This window comes from Cetorhinus maximus, unplaced genomic scaffold (assembly GCF_964194155.1).
Source record: "Cetorhinus maximus unplaced genomic scaffold, sCetMax3.hap1.1 HAP1_SCAFFOLD_1977, whole genome shotgun sequence".
NCBI classification, from domain to species: Eukaryota; Metazoa; Chordata; class Chondrichthyes; order Lamniformes; family Cetorhinidae; genus Cetorhinus; species Cetorhinus maximus.
The window spans coordinates 42501-60203 of NW_027597917.1; the positions used below are offsets into that span (position 1 = coordinate 42501).

A 17703-nucleotide genomic window follows, 5' to 3' on the forward strand; every position below is an offset into this window, starting at 1 on the left:
CTGCAGCCCCTTGACCCGGTCTGGCCTACGTGTGACTCCAGACCCGCACAGCGATGCGGTTGGCCCTGAAATGACCTAGGAATCTAAGGAATCTAGTTCAACGGGTAATTGGGGATGGGCAACAAATGCTCGGCCTGGCCAGTGACGCCCACACCCCCTGTAACGAATAAAGAAAATAAATAAGATAAGATAACGTCGCACCCTGCCAACACTCGCCCCCACCTCCCGCCCAACCCTCCAAAACACACCCATCCCAAAAATCGGTCAAGTGAACCTTCAGTGAACTGCTTCTAACGCGTTGTCTGCTTCTTTGAGAAAGGATAGAAAATTCTGTACGCGGCTCTCCAGATGTGCTCTCACCGAGGCCCTGCACAGCTGCAGTAAGAAACCCCTACTTTTATATCCCATCCCCACCCAACCCCCTCGCAATAAGTGACAACATTCCAGCTGCCATCCTCATCGCCCAGGAGACAGGCCATCGGGTCCAGAGGGTTTGCCGGATTTCAGTCCCGTCATTTTCTCACAGTACCATTCCTTTAATGATGAATTGTTTTTAATGCTTCTCGCTCTCGTGAGATGCTGGGTTCCCCGTTTAAAAAAAAAAATAATTTTCCGCTCCGGAGAAAGTTACGCAATATTTCTTAGACCTCACCGCCATTTCTTCATTCCCCATTTTAAAAAAAAATTCCTCCTGAGTTAGCCTCTGTGGGGCGTGTGTTTACTTTAGCTACTCTCTCTTCCCTTTCGCGTACTGGGCAGAGGCTTTTGCAGTCTGTTTTGTTTTTTATATTGTTCTGCTAGTTGAATCCTGTTTTTCTCCCTCACCCGCTGTTTGGCCATCCACCCTCGGAGAGAGTTCGAGAATCCAGCAATCTTCACACTTCCCGCTCTTGGCGAGGTTATTAACCTCTGTCTTCTTCCTTTCCCGATCTGATGCAATCCTGAACTACTTCAGTTCGCCACGGCTACGTCACTTTGAGTTTTTATTTCTGAATAGGATGTAGATTTGTTGGCAAGTTATGACGTGTTCCTTAAGCGGCTGCCACTCTTCCATCTGCTGTCAAGCCTTAAATCTAATTTCCTAATCTACCTTGGCCAGCTCACCCCTTCACAACTAAGTAATTGGCTTTTTAAAAAAGCTTAATGCTCTCGGTTTGGACTGATTCTCAGTATTCTCAAACTCAACGTGTAATTCATTACGTTATGATCACTCTTTCCCCAGCAGACCCCTCGCGAAGTAAGCCTGCCTCATCGCACAAAGCAAGATCTAAAGTAGGTTCTTCCCCATCTTTCGTCCACCGTGTATTGTCCTAGAACACTGTCTCGGATGCAGTCCATTTGAGAACTCACCCTCCAAACTACTTTTCCAATTCGATTTGCCCAGCCTGCATGAATCAAATTCCCCCCTCACCATTATTACATTGCCCTTTAAGCAAGAAGTAACAGTAGCTCATAATAATTGCTCTATCCAACAGGATAACTACTGTTGGGAGGCTGTTAACTTAGTCCTGCCATCATTTGCCGACCCTTATATCGCATCTCCACCCGTACTGATTTTTTTAGTTCCTGATTTTCTGAGCCAAGATCCTTTCTCACAACCGTCTTTCTGTCATCCTTTATTATCAAGGCTGCCCCCCGCCCCCCCCCCACAACCCTTTCTATCCTGTCTGTCTTTTCGAAACATTAACTACCCTGGAATATTTATTTCCCGACCTTGGTCACCATGTCTCTGTAACGATGGCGATTAGATCTTGAACCATTTATCTCTGTTTGCGATGGTTGTTGGTCTGTCTTGTTACAAATGATTGGCATTCAGATAAAGTGCTTTATTTTCACCTTTTTCTCCCACCCCCTACTTTGACCTTATTTGCTGACACATCATTGCTGTTAAACATATTACCCCTGCCTATTGGTTGCTGCTTTATCCAAATCTCAGTGCACCTTTGTGGCTTCAACTTTTCAGACTTATGAATGTTTGTCTCTATCTGAAACCAGTTTCAGTCCCATGCCCTCCCGCCGCCAATACTTTATTTCTTTTTGAGTTTAAAGCCCTGCCGACAGCCCGAGGGGGGATATGATTGGCCGGGATACTTGCCCCGGCCTCCTTCAGGACTCCTCTCTCTCTCTCGCTTCCCTCCGACTAGAGATCAGAGCCCCCAGCCTGTTCGAGCTTTCCGAATGGTTATAACCTGGTGTCTCTTGCGTAGGAACACTCTGCAGAAGGTTTGCTGTTTGGTCCTGGTGAGCTCTGTCCAGCTGCCCCAGTGATGGGAGGTGTGTGGGGAAAATCAAGTGAGGAACAGCTATGGACTTGGACGTGAGGTCTTCTGTGACTGAATAGCTTGCCGGACCTTGCTTTGTCAACTCAGACAGGAACGATACGTTATGTGCCCACTTGTACCCCACCTCCTTCCACCCTCTCCTCTTAGCCAGACAGTCTTTGGAGTGCTGAATCCCGTCTAAAGCATTTGGTTTCATTTATGGCAGGCCCTGAGGGTGGGGAAAGGCGCTAGAGAAATGCAAGTTCCTTGTATTCCTGACCCGCTGGCAGTGGGAAACCTGCAGTGGGTTGGTCGGTCTGTGCGATGCGTGGAATTCATTGCAAAGGAAGAAAGGGAGAGATATTGAGATAGTGAGAAACCAGCTCGCTGGATACACAGAGGCTGCATTGTTCTAGATGGTAATCGAGCCCATCCTCGAATGAAAGGTGCTCCTCCATTACCGCTTTCATAAAAGTTGTGTTCAGAGTGAATACTTATCCTTGATAACGCTAGAGGGGCATTAGACAGCAACCTGCATTTACCTAGCACCCTCTGCACAGCTCGCACAGCTGCACAGAGGCAGATATCAGGCAAAATTTGATGCTGAGCCACTTAAGGAGGTATGAGGGTCAAGCCAAGCCAAAGGAGTTCGACTTAAAGGACGAGAGAGAGGGAGAGACGGACGGAGAGGTTTAGGGAGGGAATTCCAGAGCTCAGGGCCCCCCAGGCAGCTGAAGGCACGGCCGCCGATGGTGGAGCGATGGGAACCGGGGGATGGTCAAGAGGCCGGAATTGGAGGAGCGCAGAGATCTCGGAGGGTTGTAGGGGCCTGGAGGAGGTTACAGAGATAGGGAGGGTTGTAGGGGCTGGAGGAGGTTACAGAGATAGGGAGGGTTGTAGGGGCTGGAGGAGGTTACAGAGATATGGAGGGTTGTAGAGGCTGGAGGAGGTTACGGAGATAGGGAGGGTTTTCGGGGCTGGAGGAGGTTAGAGATATTGGTTAGATATCTATGGTTCAATTGGTTGAGGAATAAATATCAGCTCCAGGATACTGGGTGAACCCCCGTCCCCACCCCTGCTCCCTCAGCACTGACCCTCCGACAGTGCAGCACTCCCTCAGCACTGACCCTCCGACAGTGCAGCACTCCCTCAGTACTGACCCTCCGACAGTGCAGCACTCCCTCAGTACTGACCCTCCGACAGTGCAGCACTCCCTCAGTACTGACCCTCCGACAGTGCAGCACTCCCTCAGCACTGACCCTCCGACAGTGCGGCACTCCCTCAGTACTGACCCTCCGACAATGCAGCACTCCCTCAGTACTGACCCTCCGACAATGCAGCACTCCCTCAGTACTGACCCTCCGACAGTGCAGCACTCCCTCAACACTGACCCTCCGACAGGGCGATACCGACCCTGGGGAAGGTTGGCCCATGTCATGGGGCTCAAGCATCTGCAGTGGACCCTCAAACCCACGCCCTTTGAACTCGGGTATGTGTATGAGAGAGGGAGAGAGAGAGAGAGAGAGAGGTGCCCGCTTTGGAGCCTAGGCCTAGATGTGGCCAGAGAGATTGAAGTGAGTGCGGATTGATGTCCCTGTGTACTTTCAGTCTCTGCTGAGTGTAGTCATGTCATGTTGACGCTCTCCACTCAGCAGTGTAAACTGTTCAAAGGTTGTCCACTGCAGTTAGGATCTGAAGCTCAGCTGCCCTATTAATGTCAGCGACACAGTCCACTGCCCCTCTGGTGCCCCTCCCTTCCCAAGTCCTGGCAATGCTTCAAAATTGGCCAACGCAGCTCCAGAGCTTTGTGGGTGAGGGGGGAGGGGGGCTCTTGTGGAAGGACTAGAATATAAAAGCAGGGATGTGCTGCTGAGGCTTTATAAGGCTCTGGTCAGACCACATTTAGAATATTGTGAGCAATTTTGGGCCCCGTATCTCAGGAAGGATGTGTTGGCCCTGGAGAGGGTCCAGAGGAGGTTCACGAGAACGATCCCAGGAATGAAAGGCTTAACATATGAGGAACGTTTGAGGACTCTGTGGGTCTATACTCGATGGAGTTTAGAAGGATGAGGGGGGATCTGATTGAAACTTACAGAATACTGAAAGGCCTGGATAGAGTGGACGTGGGGAAGATGTTTCCATTAGTAGGAGAGACTAGGACCCGAGGGTGCAGCCTCAGAGTAAAGGGGAAGACCTTTTAGAACAGAGATGAGGAGAAACTTCTTTAGCCAGAGAGTGGTGAATCGATGGAATTCATTGCCACAGAAGGCTGTGGAGGCCAGGTCATTGAGTGTATTTAAGACCGAGATAGATAGATTCTTGATTGGTAAGGGGATCAAAGGTTACGGGGAGAAGGCGGGAGAATGAGGGTTGAGAAACTTATCAGCCATGATTGAATGGCGGAGCAGACTCGATGGGCCGAATGGCCTAATCTCTGCTCCTATGTCTTGTGGTCTTATGGTCTGGGGAAAGCCACACCTCATTGGCTGGAAGAGGCGGGCTTTTGGAAAGGGCAAGTGGGGTGGAGGAGGATTTGAGGGCGTTGTGTGGGGGGGGTTGAAGAGAAAGGGGGTGTGCATGTGTGGGGGAGTGGGGGAGGTTGTCTGGGGGATAGGGCCGAGTGTGGTGAAAGGGGGTGAGGTTTCCCGGAGGTGGAGGAGGAGTCCTGTTGAGGGGGCGGTGGGGGGGAATAGGGGAGGGTTGAAGACTGATTGTAGAGTTTGTGAGAGTGCAGGGCGGGGGGGTGAAGGGTTTTCCGAAGGACTTTGGGTTTCGGGGGGGTAGGTAGCGTCTTTGGTTAGCTTCGTTGCAAGTCCACATGCTCGTGGTTCCTACGCCCCTTGGCCAATCCCCTCGGACCATGCGTAGTCCTGTCGGGTTGTCCTGGAGCTCGGACCCCAGCAGGCCCCAGGCATGAGGCTGCTCTCTGAACCTGGCCATTCTTAGGCCGGGACGTGACTCAACGAGTCAACAAGTGACGTTGGTTGAGGGATAAAACACCGCTGCTGCCAACAAGGAGTCTCATTTCCCGGATACGAGAGAGACAGAGCGAGCGAGAGAGAGAGACACAAATTAATCCTGACAGATTCCAGTGTGAGAGACTCATCGCCTCCCTCATCATCCCGGACACATTGGGGAAAACGTCCCCAGCACCTTTCACCACCTCAGGACTGTCCCGAAGCCTTTCGCAGCCAACTAAGGACCTTTCCTTTATTATTATTTTTTTTTTTTGAAGCCATGTAGGAAATGGGGCGGCCAATTGGCGCACAGCAAGATCCCACAAACAAAATGATATGATCATGACCCAGATCGTCTTTGTCTTTTTAAGTGACGTTGGTTGAGGGATAAATGTTGACCCCAGGGACACCCGGGTTGGGGGTGGGGTGGGGAGACTCCCCCCCACCACCCCACCCGCCCTTCTTCCAAATAGTGGCCGTGGGATCTTTCTCACCCGCCCGAGAGGGCAGACGGTGGGGGGGGGGCGGGGCTTCGTTCGTGGGGCCCATCGCAACAGTGCGGCCACTGGCCCTCTGGGCGGCCTTCCCTGGCCACTGGCCCTCTGGCGCCGACCCCTGGCCCTCTGGTGCCCTCGCCTGGCCACTGGCCCTCTGGCGGCATCCCCTGGCTCTCTGGCGTCCTCCCCTGGCCACTGGCCCTCTGGTGTCCTCCCCTGGCCACTGGCCCTCTGGCATCCTCCCCTGGCCACTGGCCCTCTGGCGTCCTCCCCTGGCCACTGGCCCTCTGACGTCCTCCCCTGGCCACTGGCCCTCTGACGTCCTCCCCTGGCCACTGGCCCTCTGGCGTCCTCCCCTGGCCACTGGCCCTCTGGCGTCCTCCCCTGGCCACTGGCCCTCTGGCGTGCTCCCCTGGCCACTGGCCCTCTGGCGCCCCCCGGCCACTGGATGTCTATTTTTGGCGAGGTTTGCCAAGCTGTCGGGCAGCGATTGGAACCTTGTCTGGCCTCTCGGGCTTTATCACTTGTGCCGGAGTTAATGCTTAACCTATTTGCTTCATCAGCTGGTCTCAAAACTAGACCCAACAAAGGCTCAGGGCCCTGCACGCCTGTCGGGCGACTTGCTGCAGTTACCATAGCAATCGTCTTTCTCCTCGCTGCTGCTGCTGTGACTGTCTGGGCTGTTGGTGAGTGTTGGTTCTGGGTCCCCGTGTCGGGTGGTGGATGGAGAAGTTGACGCGCGTTTTCATAGCACCTTTTTAACAGGCTAAACCCTCCCTAAGGTGCTTCACTGGAGTGAGTGCCGGACCTAACCCCAGCGTTGAGCCACAGGAGGATGTGTTATTGGCGACAGGCAGCCCCAGAGTTTGGTCAAAGAGGTTGGCTTTGAGGAAGGTCTTAAAGGAGGAGGGAGAGGGTGCTGGGCGGGAGGAGGAGGAGGAGGAAGAGGGGGTGGTGGGAAGAGGGAGCGAGGCAGAGAGGTTTGGGGAGGGAGCTCCAGAGCTCAGGGCCCCCCAGGCAGCTGAAGGCACGGCCGCCAATGGCGGAGCGATGGGAATCAGGGGATCGTCAAGAGGCCCGAATTGGGAGGAGCGCAGAGATCTCGGAGGGTCGTAGGGGCTGGAGGAGGTTACAGAGATAGGGAGGGTTGTAGGGGCTGGAGGAGGTTACAGAGATAGGGAGGGTTGTAGGGGCAGGAGGAGGTTACAGAGCTAGGGAGGGTTGTAGGGGCTGGAGGAGGTTACAGAGATAGGGAGGGTTGTAGGGGCTGGAGGAGGTTACAGAGATAGGGAGGGTTGTAGGGGCTGGAGGAGGTTACAGAGATAGGGAGGGTTGTAGGGGCTGGAGGAGGTTACAGAGATAGGGAGGGTTGTAGGGGCTGGAGGGGGTTATGGAGATAGGGAGGGTTGTAGGGGCTAGAGGGGGTTATGGAGCTAGATGGGGCAGGGGGTGGGGAATGAGGAAAGATTTGTAAACAAGGATAAGGATTTTAAAATGGAGGCGTTGCAGACTGGGAGCCAGTGTAGGTCAGTGAGTGACAGGGTCGATGGGGCTCAGTGTGAGATAGGACACTGGGGTAGCAGAGTTTCAGATGATCTGAAGTTTATTGAGGGTGGGAGGGGAGAGGGCAGTCAGGAGTGCATTGGAATAATCACAAGTCTCCACGTGTTTCTGTCTTTCAGTGACATATATCAAAAAGGCGGAGACAGATCTGTACAATGGTAAGTCCCATCAGGAGTTGAGATAAATTGCCTAAAGATTGTACCTTGGATAGACCACACTGGGAACACCGTGCACAGTTCTGGTCTTCATACCCCTTGGTTAGACCACACTGGGAGCACTGTGCACAGTTCCTTTCTCCGTATCCCTGGGTTATATCACACTTGGAGCGCTGTGCACAGTTCCGGTTTCCATATCCCTTGGTTAGATCACACTGGGAGCACTGTGCACAGTTCCGGTTTCCATATCCCTTGGTTAGACCACACTGGGAGCACTGTGCACAGTTCCGGTCTCCGTATCCCTTGGTTAGACCACACTGGGAGCACAGTGCACAGTTCCTTTATCCATATCCCTGGGTTATATCACACTTGGAGCGCTGTGCACAGTTCCGGTTTCCATATCCTTTGGTTAGACCACACTGGGAGCACTGTGCACAGTTCTGGTCTCTGTATCACAACTGGGAGATATAGGGACTGGGGAAGGTGCAGAAAAGGATTGACAAGGGTGACCTCCCTCAGTGCAAACTTGACTTTATCATATTCTCCCTCTATATTGGCCGGGTGGTTAACAGTGAGGTTGAGTGTCTTGGGCTACAGGAAGATATAGATGGGATGGTCAAAAGGGCAGATAAGTGGCAGATGGAATTTAGCCCTGAAAAGTGTGAGGTGACACACTTTGGAAGGAGTAATTTGACAAGGAAGTATTCAATGAACGGCATGACACTAGGAAGTTCTGAGGAACAAAGGGACCTTGACGTGTGTGTCCATAGATCTCTGAAGGCGGAGGAGCATGTTAGTGGGGCGGTGAAAAAGGCAAATGGGACACTTGCCTTTATCAATCGAGGCATAGATTACAAAAGTAGGGAGGTCATGTTGGAGTTGTATAGACCCTTGGTGAGGCCACAGCTGGAGTACTGTGTGCAGTTCTGGTCGCCACATTATAGGAAGGATGTGATTGCACTGGAGGGGGTGCAGAGGAGATTCACCAGGATGTTGCCTGGGATGAAACATTTAAGTTATGAAGAGAGGTTGAATAGACTTGGGTTGTTTTCATTGGAGCAGAGAAGACTGAGGGGCGACCTGATCGAGGTGTACAAGATTATGAGGGGCATGGGCAGGGTGGATAGGGAGCAGCTGTTCACCTTAGTTGAAGGGTCAGTCACAAGGGGGCATAAGTTCAAGGTGAGGGGCAGGAGGTTTAGGGGGGATGTGAGGAAAAACTTTTTTACCCAGAGGGTGGTGAGGGTCTGGAATGCACTGCCTGGGAGGGTGGTGGAGGTGGGTTGCCTCACATCCTTTAAAAAGTACCTGGATGAGCACTTGGCACCTCATAACATTCAAGGCTATGGGCCAAGTGCTGGTCAATGGGATCAGGTAAGTAGGTCAGGCGTTTCTCACGTGTCGGTGCAGACTCGATGGGCCGAAGGGCCTCTTCTTGCACTGTGATTCTGTGATGTGGACTCTTCCCTCTGGCCTCTTACCCGCTCTTGATCATCTTGTTGAGAACTGTCGGCGTGACATTGGCCATCTTAATTTCTCTGCTCCTCTCACCCACTCTAACCTGTCTCTCTCTGAACTTGCTACACTCCGTTCTCTCAGGTCCAACCCTGACATTGTCATCAAACCTGCTGACAAGGGTGGTGCTGTTGTTGTCTGGTGCACTGACCTCTACCTCGCAGAGGCTGAGCATCAACTCGCAGACACTTCCTCCTACCTCCCCCTGGACCATGACCCCACCACAGAACATCAAGCTATTGTTTCCAGGACTGTCACTGACCTCATCTCCTCTGGAGATCTTCCTTCCACAGCTTCCAACCTCATGGTCTCCCAACCTCGGACGGCCCGCTTCTACCTCCTACCCAAAATCCACAAACAGGACTGTCCGGGCAGACCGATCGTGTCAGCCTGTTCTTGCCCCACGGAACTCATTTCTCGCTATCTTGACTCCCTTCTCTCTCCCCTTGTCCAGTCTCTTCCCACCTACATTCACGACTCCACTGACGCCCTACATCATATCAACAATTCCCAGTTCCCTGGCCCCAACCACCACCTCTTCACCATGGACGTCCAATCCCTCTACACCTCCGTCCCCCACCGGGAGGGTCTGAGGGCTCTCCGCTTCTTCCTCGAACAGAGGCCCGAACATTCTCCATCCACCACTACTCTCCTCCGTCTGGCTGAACTTGTTCTCACACTGAACAAATTTGGAGAAAGTGAGATGAGTTTAAAGAGAAATTGTTCAGGTGTGGCTATGGGTACCCGCATGGGTCCCAGTTATGCCTGTCTTTTTATGGGGTATGTGGAACATTCCTTGTTCCAGTCCTACTCTGGATCCTCTCCCACAACTCTTTCAGTAAATCGATGACTGTTTTGGTGCGGCTTCATGATCTCGTCTGGACCTGGAAAAATTTATCAAATTTTATTTTTGATTTCAATTTCTGCCTCTCTCTCACCATCACATGGTCCATCTCTGACACTTCCCTTCCCTTCCTTGACCCCTCAGTCTCCATTTCTGATGATAGACTGTCCACCAATAACCATTACAAGCCTACTGACTCCCACAGCTACCTCGACTACAGCTCCTCACACCCCGCTTCCTGTAAGGACTCCATCCCATTCTCTCAGTTCCTTCGCCTCCGTCGCATCTGTTCTGATGACGCTACCTTCAAAAACAGTTCCTCTGGCATGTCCTCCTTCTTCCTTAACCGAGGTTTTCCACCCACGGTGGTTAACAGGGCCCTCAACTGTGTCCGGCCCATCTCCTGCACATCCACCCTCACGCCTTCCTCTCCCTCCCAGAACCATGATAGGGTCCCCCTTGTCCTCACTTATCATCCCACCAGCCTCTGCATTCAAAGGATCATCCTCCGCCATTTCCACCAACCCCAGCATGATGCCACCACCAAACACATCTTCCCTTCACCCCCCCCGGCGGCATTCCGCAGGGATCGTTCCCTCCGGGACACCCTGGTCCACTCCTCCATCACCCCCTACCCCTCAACCCCCTCCCACGGCACCTTCCCATGCAACCGCAGAAGGTGCAACATCTGCCCCTTTACTTCCCCTCTCCTCACCGTCCAAGGGCCCAGACACTCCTTTCAAGTGAAGCAGCATTTCACTTGCACTTCCCTCAATTTACTCTACTGCATTCGCTGCTCCCAATGCGGTTTCCTCTACATTGGAGAGACCAAACGCAGACTGGGTGACCGCTTTGCAGAACACCTTCGGTCTGTCCGCAAGCATGACCCAGACCTCTCTGTCGCTTGCCATTTCAACACACCACCCTGCTCTCTTGCCCACATGTCCGTCCTTGGCTTGCTGCAATGTTCCAGTGAAGCTCAACGCAAACTGGAGGAACAGCACCTCATCTTCCGACTAGGCACTTTACAGCCTTCCGGACTTAACATTGTGTTCAACAATTTCAGATCATGAACTCTCTCCTCCCTCTTGACCCCCTTTTATTAATCCAATTTTTTAATTACATTATTAATTTATCTACCTTGCCTAATCTAATCTATCTATCCCTTTTCTCCAACCTCCCCCTTTCCCCAAAGGGCCATCTATCACTGAGTTTTTATTTTGTGTTTTCACAGACCGCTGACCCTTATTCCGCTACAAACATTCTGCTATCTTACCTTTATGCCACTATCAGCACCTTCTCTAGTCTTTAACACTGCCATTGTCTTGCGTCCATGACGCATGTCCAGTCTCTCCTGAGCTCCCTCCTATCCCTGACCTTCCATCTTGCTCCACCCCCCCCTCTTTAAACAGTATAAAATCCCTCATATTTCTACTTTTCTTTAGCTCTGAAGTAGAGTCCTAAGGACTCCAAACATTAACTCTGTTTCTCTCTCTCCACGGGCGCTACCAGACCTGCTGTGTTTACCCAGCATGTTCTGTTTTTATTTCAGATTTCCAGCATCTGCAGTATTTTGCTTTAATGGTAGTGATAACCCCTCAATTCTGCTATCAGGAAAGATTGAACAAGCTGGGGCTCTTTTCTCTAGTAAAGAGAAGGCTGAGGGGGGGGTGACCTGATCGAGGTCTTTAAAATGGCGAGAGGGTTTCGATGGGGTAGACGTAGAGAAGATGTTTCCACTTGTCGGAGTGAGACCAGAACTAGGGGGGGTCATCGATATAAGATCATCACTAATAAACCCAAAGGGGAATTCAGGAGAAACTTCTTTACCCAGAGAGTGGGGAGAATGTGGGACTCGCTCCCACAGGGAGTGGTCGAGGTGAATAGTGTCGATGTGTTTAAGGGGGAAGCTGGATAAACACATGAGAGGGAGAAAGGAATAGAAGGATATGGGGATGGGGTGAGATGGAGAGGGGGGTGGGAGGAGGCTGGTGTGGAGCAGGAACACCAGCACAGAGCAGATGGACCAAATGGCCTGTTTCTGTAAAATAACCTCACTCCAGATGTTTAACCTGTGCACTGCACAGATATGGGGAGCGACTGTATCCAGGTCAGCTGTCTAATGAAATATTGTTCTTCTTCTGAAGTCCAGGTAAACACTGAGTCACGTCTGTCTGTCTATGACCCTGAGACAGATGTCTGGAGACTCGTGTGTTCCTCGGTGAATAATGAACAAGTGGCACATCTCAGCTGTCAACAGATGGGCTTCATCAGGTGAGTTCCTCTCGATGGGTCCTCATCAATGCTCCGTGTCCAAACCTGCACCGAGTCCCATTCACCCCTCGTTCCTGTCACTCACTCACTTAGCGTCTCTGTTAAACCCTCCCTATCTCTGTAACCTCCCCCGACCCCTACCACCCTCCCTATCTCTGTAACCTCCTCCAGCCCCTACAACCCTCCCTATCTCTGTAACCTCCTCCAGCCCCTACAAACCTCCCTATATCTGTAACCTCCTCCAGCCACTACAACCCTCCCTATCTCTGTAACCTCCCCTGGCCCCTACCACCCTCCCTATCTCTGTAACCTGCTCCAGCCCCTTCAACCCTCCCTATCTCTGTAACCTGCTCCAGCCCCTACAACCCTCCCTATCTCTGTAACGTCCTCCAGCCCCTACAACCCTCTCTATCTCTGTAACCTCCTCCAGCCCCGACAACCCTCCATTTCTCTGTAAACTCCTCCAGCCCCTACAACCCTCCAAGTCTCTGAGCTCCTCCGATTCCCATCTCTCCACCATCAGCGGCCTTGCCCTCTGCTGCCTGGGCCCTAAGCTCTGGAGTTCCCCCCCTGAACCTCTGCAGGTTCTCCCTCTGTCTCTGCCTTTGCCTCTGCTTGATTGTCTCCATCTCTCTCTCTCTCCCCCTCTTAGATGCTCCTTAAAAAACGACCTCTTTGACTAAGCTTTTGGTCCCGAATATCTCCTTATGTGGCTTGGGGCCAAATGTTGTTAATCTCCCCTGTGACCATCTTGATGTGTTGGCAGCTTAAAGGTGCTTTTTCTCTCCAGAGGCTACTGGACAGTGATCAAAGTGGGAGACCTGGGGTTTACCATTGACGCGAGACTGAACTGGACCAGCCATATAAATACTGTGGCGACAAGAGCAGGTCAGAGGCTGGGAATCCTGCGGCAAGTAACTCACCTCCTGACTCCCCAAAGCCTGTCCACCATCTACAAGGTACAAGGCAGGAGTGTGATGGAATACTCCCCACTTGCCTGGATGAGTGCAGCTCCCACAACACTCAAGAAGCTCAACACCATCCAGGACAAAGCAGCCCCGCTTGATGGGCACCCCATCCACAAACATTCACTCCCTCCACCACCGACGCACAGTAGCAGCAGTGTGTGTATCATCTACAAGATGCACTGCAGGAACTCACCAAGGCTCCTTCGACAGCACCTTCCAAACCCGCGACCTCTACCATCTAGAAGGACAAGGGCAGCAGACACATGGGGAACACCCACCACCTGGAAGTTCCCCTCCGAGCCCCTCACCATCCCGACTTGGAAATATATCGGCCGTTCCTTCACTGTCGCTGGGTCAAAATCCCGGAACTCCCTCCCTAACAGCGCCGTGGGTGTACCTACACCACATGGACTGCAGCGGCGCAAGAAGGCAGCTCACCCACCACCTTCTCAAGGGGCAATTAAGGATGGGCAATAAATGCTGGGCCCAGCCAGCGAAGCCCATATCCCTTGAATGAATAAAAGGGGATAGTGATGAACAGGTAACCTGGCTGATTAGACTTTGTTACATTGACAGGATGATCACTACATTGGAGAGTCACATGGAAACCACTGGGTTAAATGGATCTGTTCAGTTTTACTGTGTGAATGAGTTATTGCTCCCGTCTGCTAAGGCAATTCAGGATCTACTCTTCCCTTGGTAAGCAATACAGAATTGCACAGGACTATCTCTGTATAACACTGGGGTACAGGACTGGTGGGGACAGGTCTGTCACTGTATAACACTGGGGTACAGTACTGGTGGGGATGGGTCTGTCCCTGTATAACACTGGGGTACAGTACTGGTGGGGATGGGTCTGTCCCTGTATAACACTGGGGTACAGTACTGGTGGGGATGGCTCTGTCACTGTATAACACTGGGGTACAGTACTGGTGGGGACGGGTCTGTCACTGTATAACACTGGGGTACAGTACTGGTGGGGACAGGTCTGTCACTGTATAACACTGGGGTACAGTACTGGTGGGGATGGGTCTGTCCCTGTATAACACTGGGGTACAGTACTGGTGGGGATGGGTCTGTCCCTGTATAACACTGGGGTACAGTACTGGTGGGGATGGGTCTGTCCCTGTATAACACTGGGGTACAGTACTGGTGGGGATGGGTCTGTCCCTGTATAACACTGGGGTACAGTACTGGTGGGGATGGGTCTGTCACTGTATAACACTGGAGTACAGTACTGGTGGGGATGGGTCTGTCACTGTATAACACTGGGGTACAGTACTGGTGGGGACGGGTCTGTCACTGTATAACACTGGGGTACAGTACTGGTGGGGACAGGTCTGTCACTGTATAACACTGGGGTACAGTACTGGTGGGGACAGGTCTGTCACTGTATAACACTGGGGTACAGTACTGGTGGGGACAGGTCTGTCACTGTATAACACTGGGGTACAGTACTGGTGGGGACAGGTCTGTCCCTGTATAACACTGGGGTACAGTACTGGTGGGGATGGGTCTGTCCCTGTATAACACTGGGGTACAGTACTGGTGGGGACAGGTCTGTCACTGTATAACACTGGGGTACAGTACTGGTGGGGACGGGTCTGTCACTGTATAACACTGGGGTACAGTACTGGTGGGGACAGGTCTGACACTGTATAACACTGGGGTACAGTACTGGTGGGGACAGGTCTGACACTGTATAACACTGGGGTACAGTACTGGTGGGGACGGGTCTGTCACTGTATAACACGGGTACAGTACTGGTGGGGACAGGTCTGACACTGTATAACACTGGGGTACAGTACTGGTGGGGACGGGTCTGTCACTGTATAACACTGGGGTACAGTACTGGTGGGGACGGGTCTGTCACTATAACACTGGGGTACAGTACTGGTGGGGATGGGTCTGTCACTGTCTAACACTGGGGTACAGTACTGGTGGGGACGGGTCTGTCACTGTATAACACGGGTACAGTCTGGTGGGGACAGGTCTGACACTGTATAACACTGGGGTACAGTACTGGTGGGGACGGGTCTGTCACTGTATAACACTGGGGTACAGTACTGGTGGGGACGGGTCTGTCACTATAACACTGGGGTACAGTACTGGTGGGGATGGGTCTGTCACTGTATAACACTGGGGTACAGTACTGGTGGGGACGGGTCTGTCACTGTATAACACTGGGGTACAGTACTGGTGGGGACGGGTCTGTCCCTGTATAACACTGGGGTACGGTACTGGTAGGGACAGGTCTGTCACTGTATAACACTGGGGTACGGTACTGGTGGGGACAGGTCTGTCACTGTATAACACTGGGGTACAGTACTGGTGGGGACAGGTCTGTCACTGTATAACACTGGGGTACAGTACTGGTGGGGACAGGTCTGTCACTGTATAACACTGGGGTACAGTACTGGTGGGGACAGGTCTGTCACTGTATAACACTGGGGTACAGTACTGGTGGGGACGGGTCTATCACTGTATAACACTGGGGTACAGTACTGGTGGGGATGGGTTTGTTACTGTAAAAGCAAAATACTGCAGATGTGGTAAATCTGAAAGAAGAACAGAACATGCTGGAAAAACCCAGCTGGTCTGACAGCATCTGTGGGGTGAAAAGCAGAGTTAACGTTTCGAGTTTGTATGACTCATCTTCAGAGCTAAAGAGATGTAAAAATGTGATGAAAGTTATACTGTTTAAGGGGGGTGGAGTGGGTGAAGCTGGGTAGAGGGTCAGCGATAGGTGGGGGCAAAGGAGAGATTGACAAAGGTGTCATGAACAAAAGGACAAAGGGGGTGTTAATCATAGTGATACTGGCTAAAGGAGGTGTTAATGGCGGCGATAAGGTCAGAGAGCAGAATGTGATAATAGCAGGTCAGGGGTAAGCACTCTGTGAAAGAACGTGAACGAGAGACAGACGGCTCTTGTGGGGGGTGGGGTGGTGGGAGGGGGACGGTGGGGGGAAGAAAAAGATTGAAAATAGGATAAAAGGCGGGGGATAAAACAATGAATAAAAATGAAAAATAAAAATAAGAGGATTAAAAATGAAAATGAATATTGAAAAACGGAATAAAGAAGCTGAGAGGATGGAGGAGAGAGTTCATGATCTGAAATTGTTGAACCATTGAACCATAGAACACTACAGCACAGAAAAACAGGCCATTCGGCCCTTCTAGTCTGTGCCGCAATATTATTCCGCTAGTCCCACTGACCTGCACCCAGTCCATAATCCTCCAGACCTCTCCCATCCATGTATCTATCCAATTTATTCTTAAAACTTAAGAGTGAGCCCCGCATTTACCACGTCAGATGGTAGCTCGTTCCACACTCTCACCACTCTCTGAGTGAAGAAGTTCCCCCTAAACCTTTCCCCTTTCACCCCAAAGCCATGTCCTCTCGTGTTTATCTCTCCTAATCTAAGTGGAAAGAGCCAACTCGCATTTACTCTGTCTATACCCCTCACAATTTTGTAAACTTCTATCAAATCTCCCCTCATTCTTCTACGCTCCAAGGAATAAAGTCCTAACCTGTTTAATCTTTCCCTTTAACTCAACTCCTGAAGACCCGGCAACATCCTAGTAAATCTTCTCTGCAACTCTCTCAATCTTACTGATATCCTTCCTGTAGTTCGGCGACCAGAACTGTACACAATGCTCCAAAGTTGGCCTCACCAATGTCTTATACAACCTCACCATAACATCCCAACTCCTATACTCAATACTTTGATTTATGAAGGCCAGAACTCAATATTCAGTCCGGAAGGCTGTAAAGTGCCTAGTCGGAAGATGAGGTGCTGTTCCTCCAGTTTGCGTTGAGCTTCACTGGAACAATGCAGCAGGCCAAGGACGGACATGTGGGCATGAGAGCAGGGTGGAGTGTTGGAACGGCAAGCGACGGAGGTCTGGGTAATGCTTGGGGACAGACCGAAGAGTCTCCCAGTCTGCGTTTGGTCTCTCCAATGTAGAGGGGAGAGGTCTACATTGGCCCACCACTGTTCCCCCTCCCCCCACAAGAGCTGTCTGTCACTTGTTCATGTTGTTCTTTCACAGAGTGCTTACCCTTGTCCTGCTATTCTCACATTCTGCTTTCTGACCTTAATACCACCATCAGTACCTCCTTTCGCCAGTATCGCTATCATTAACACCCCCTTTGTTGATGACATCTCTGTCAATCTCTCCTTTGCCCCCACCTATCGCTGGTCTTCTACCCAGCTTCCCCGCTCCACCCCCTCCCCCTTAAACAGTATAAATTTCATCACATTTTTACGTTTCTTCTTAGCTCGGAAGATGAGTCACACGGACTCGAGACGTTTAACTCTGCCTTTCTCTGCACAGACGCTGTTGGACCTGCCGAGTTTTCCCAGCATTTTCTGTTTTTGTGTCAGTGTGTGAGATGGGTTTTAAGCAGGAACTGAATGACACAGGGAATGTGATGGTCGGTTCCTCTCCGAGCGCTAGTCCAGTTGTCCAAGCTAATCGTTTGCAGTCCCTGGGCATTGGAATATGGATTGGTTTATGAAAGGCAGGTTTGCTCTGAGTTTGAATGTCACTGACTCACTGACACTCTCTCTCTCTCTCTCTCTCTCTCTCTGTAATCTGCAGTGAATGTAAATCTCGCCTGGCCCTCTCTGTGCAATGTCAGGGTAAGTGGTTTGTGTTTTCCATT

General features: G+C 51.6%; 1 protein-coding gene across 1 annotated transcript in view; it reads left to right on the forward strand.

Moving 5' to 3' along the window:
- LOC144676827 (serine protease hepsin-like) overlaps positions 1-17680 on the forward strand; it is a gene marked incomplete at its 3' end in the record, with an annotated part of 20115 nt that extends 2435 nt beyond the window's left edge. The window contains exons 2-6 of the mRNA XM_078537149.1: positions 6279-6401; positions 7398-7436; positions 11940-12066; positions 13611-13733; positions 17640-17680. Coding sequence (XP_078393275.1) covers positions 6279-6401; positions 7398-7436; positions 11940-12066; positions 13611-13733; positions 17640-17680 — 453 coding nt within the window. The remainder of the gene's footprint in view (positions 1-6278; positions 6402-7397; positions 7437-11939; positions 12067-13610; positions 13734-17639) is intronic.
- Positions 17681-17703: the final 23 nt, after the last annotated feature.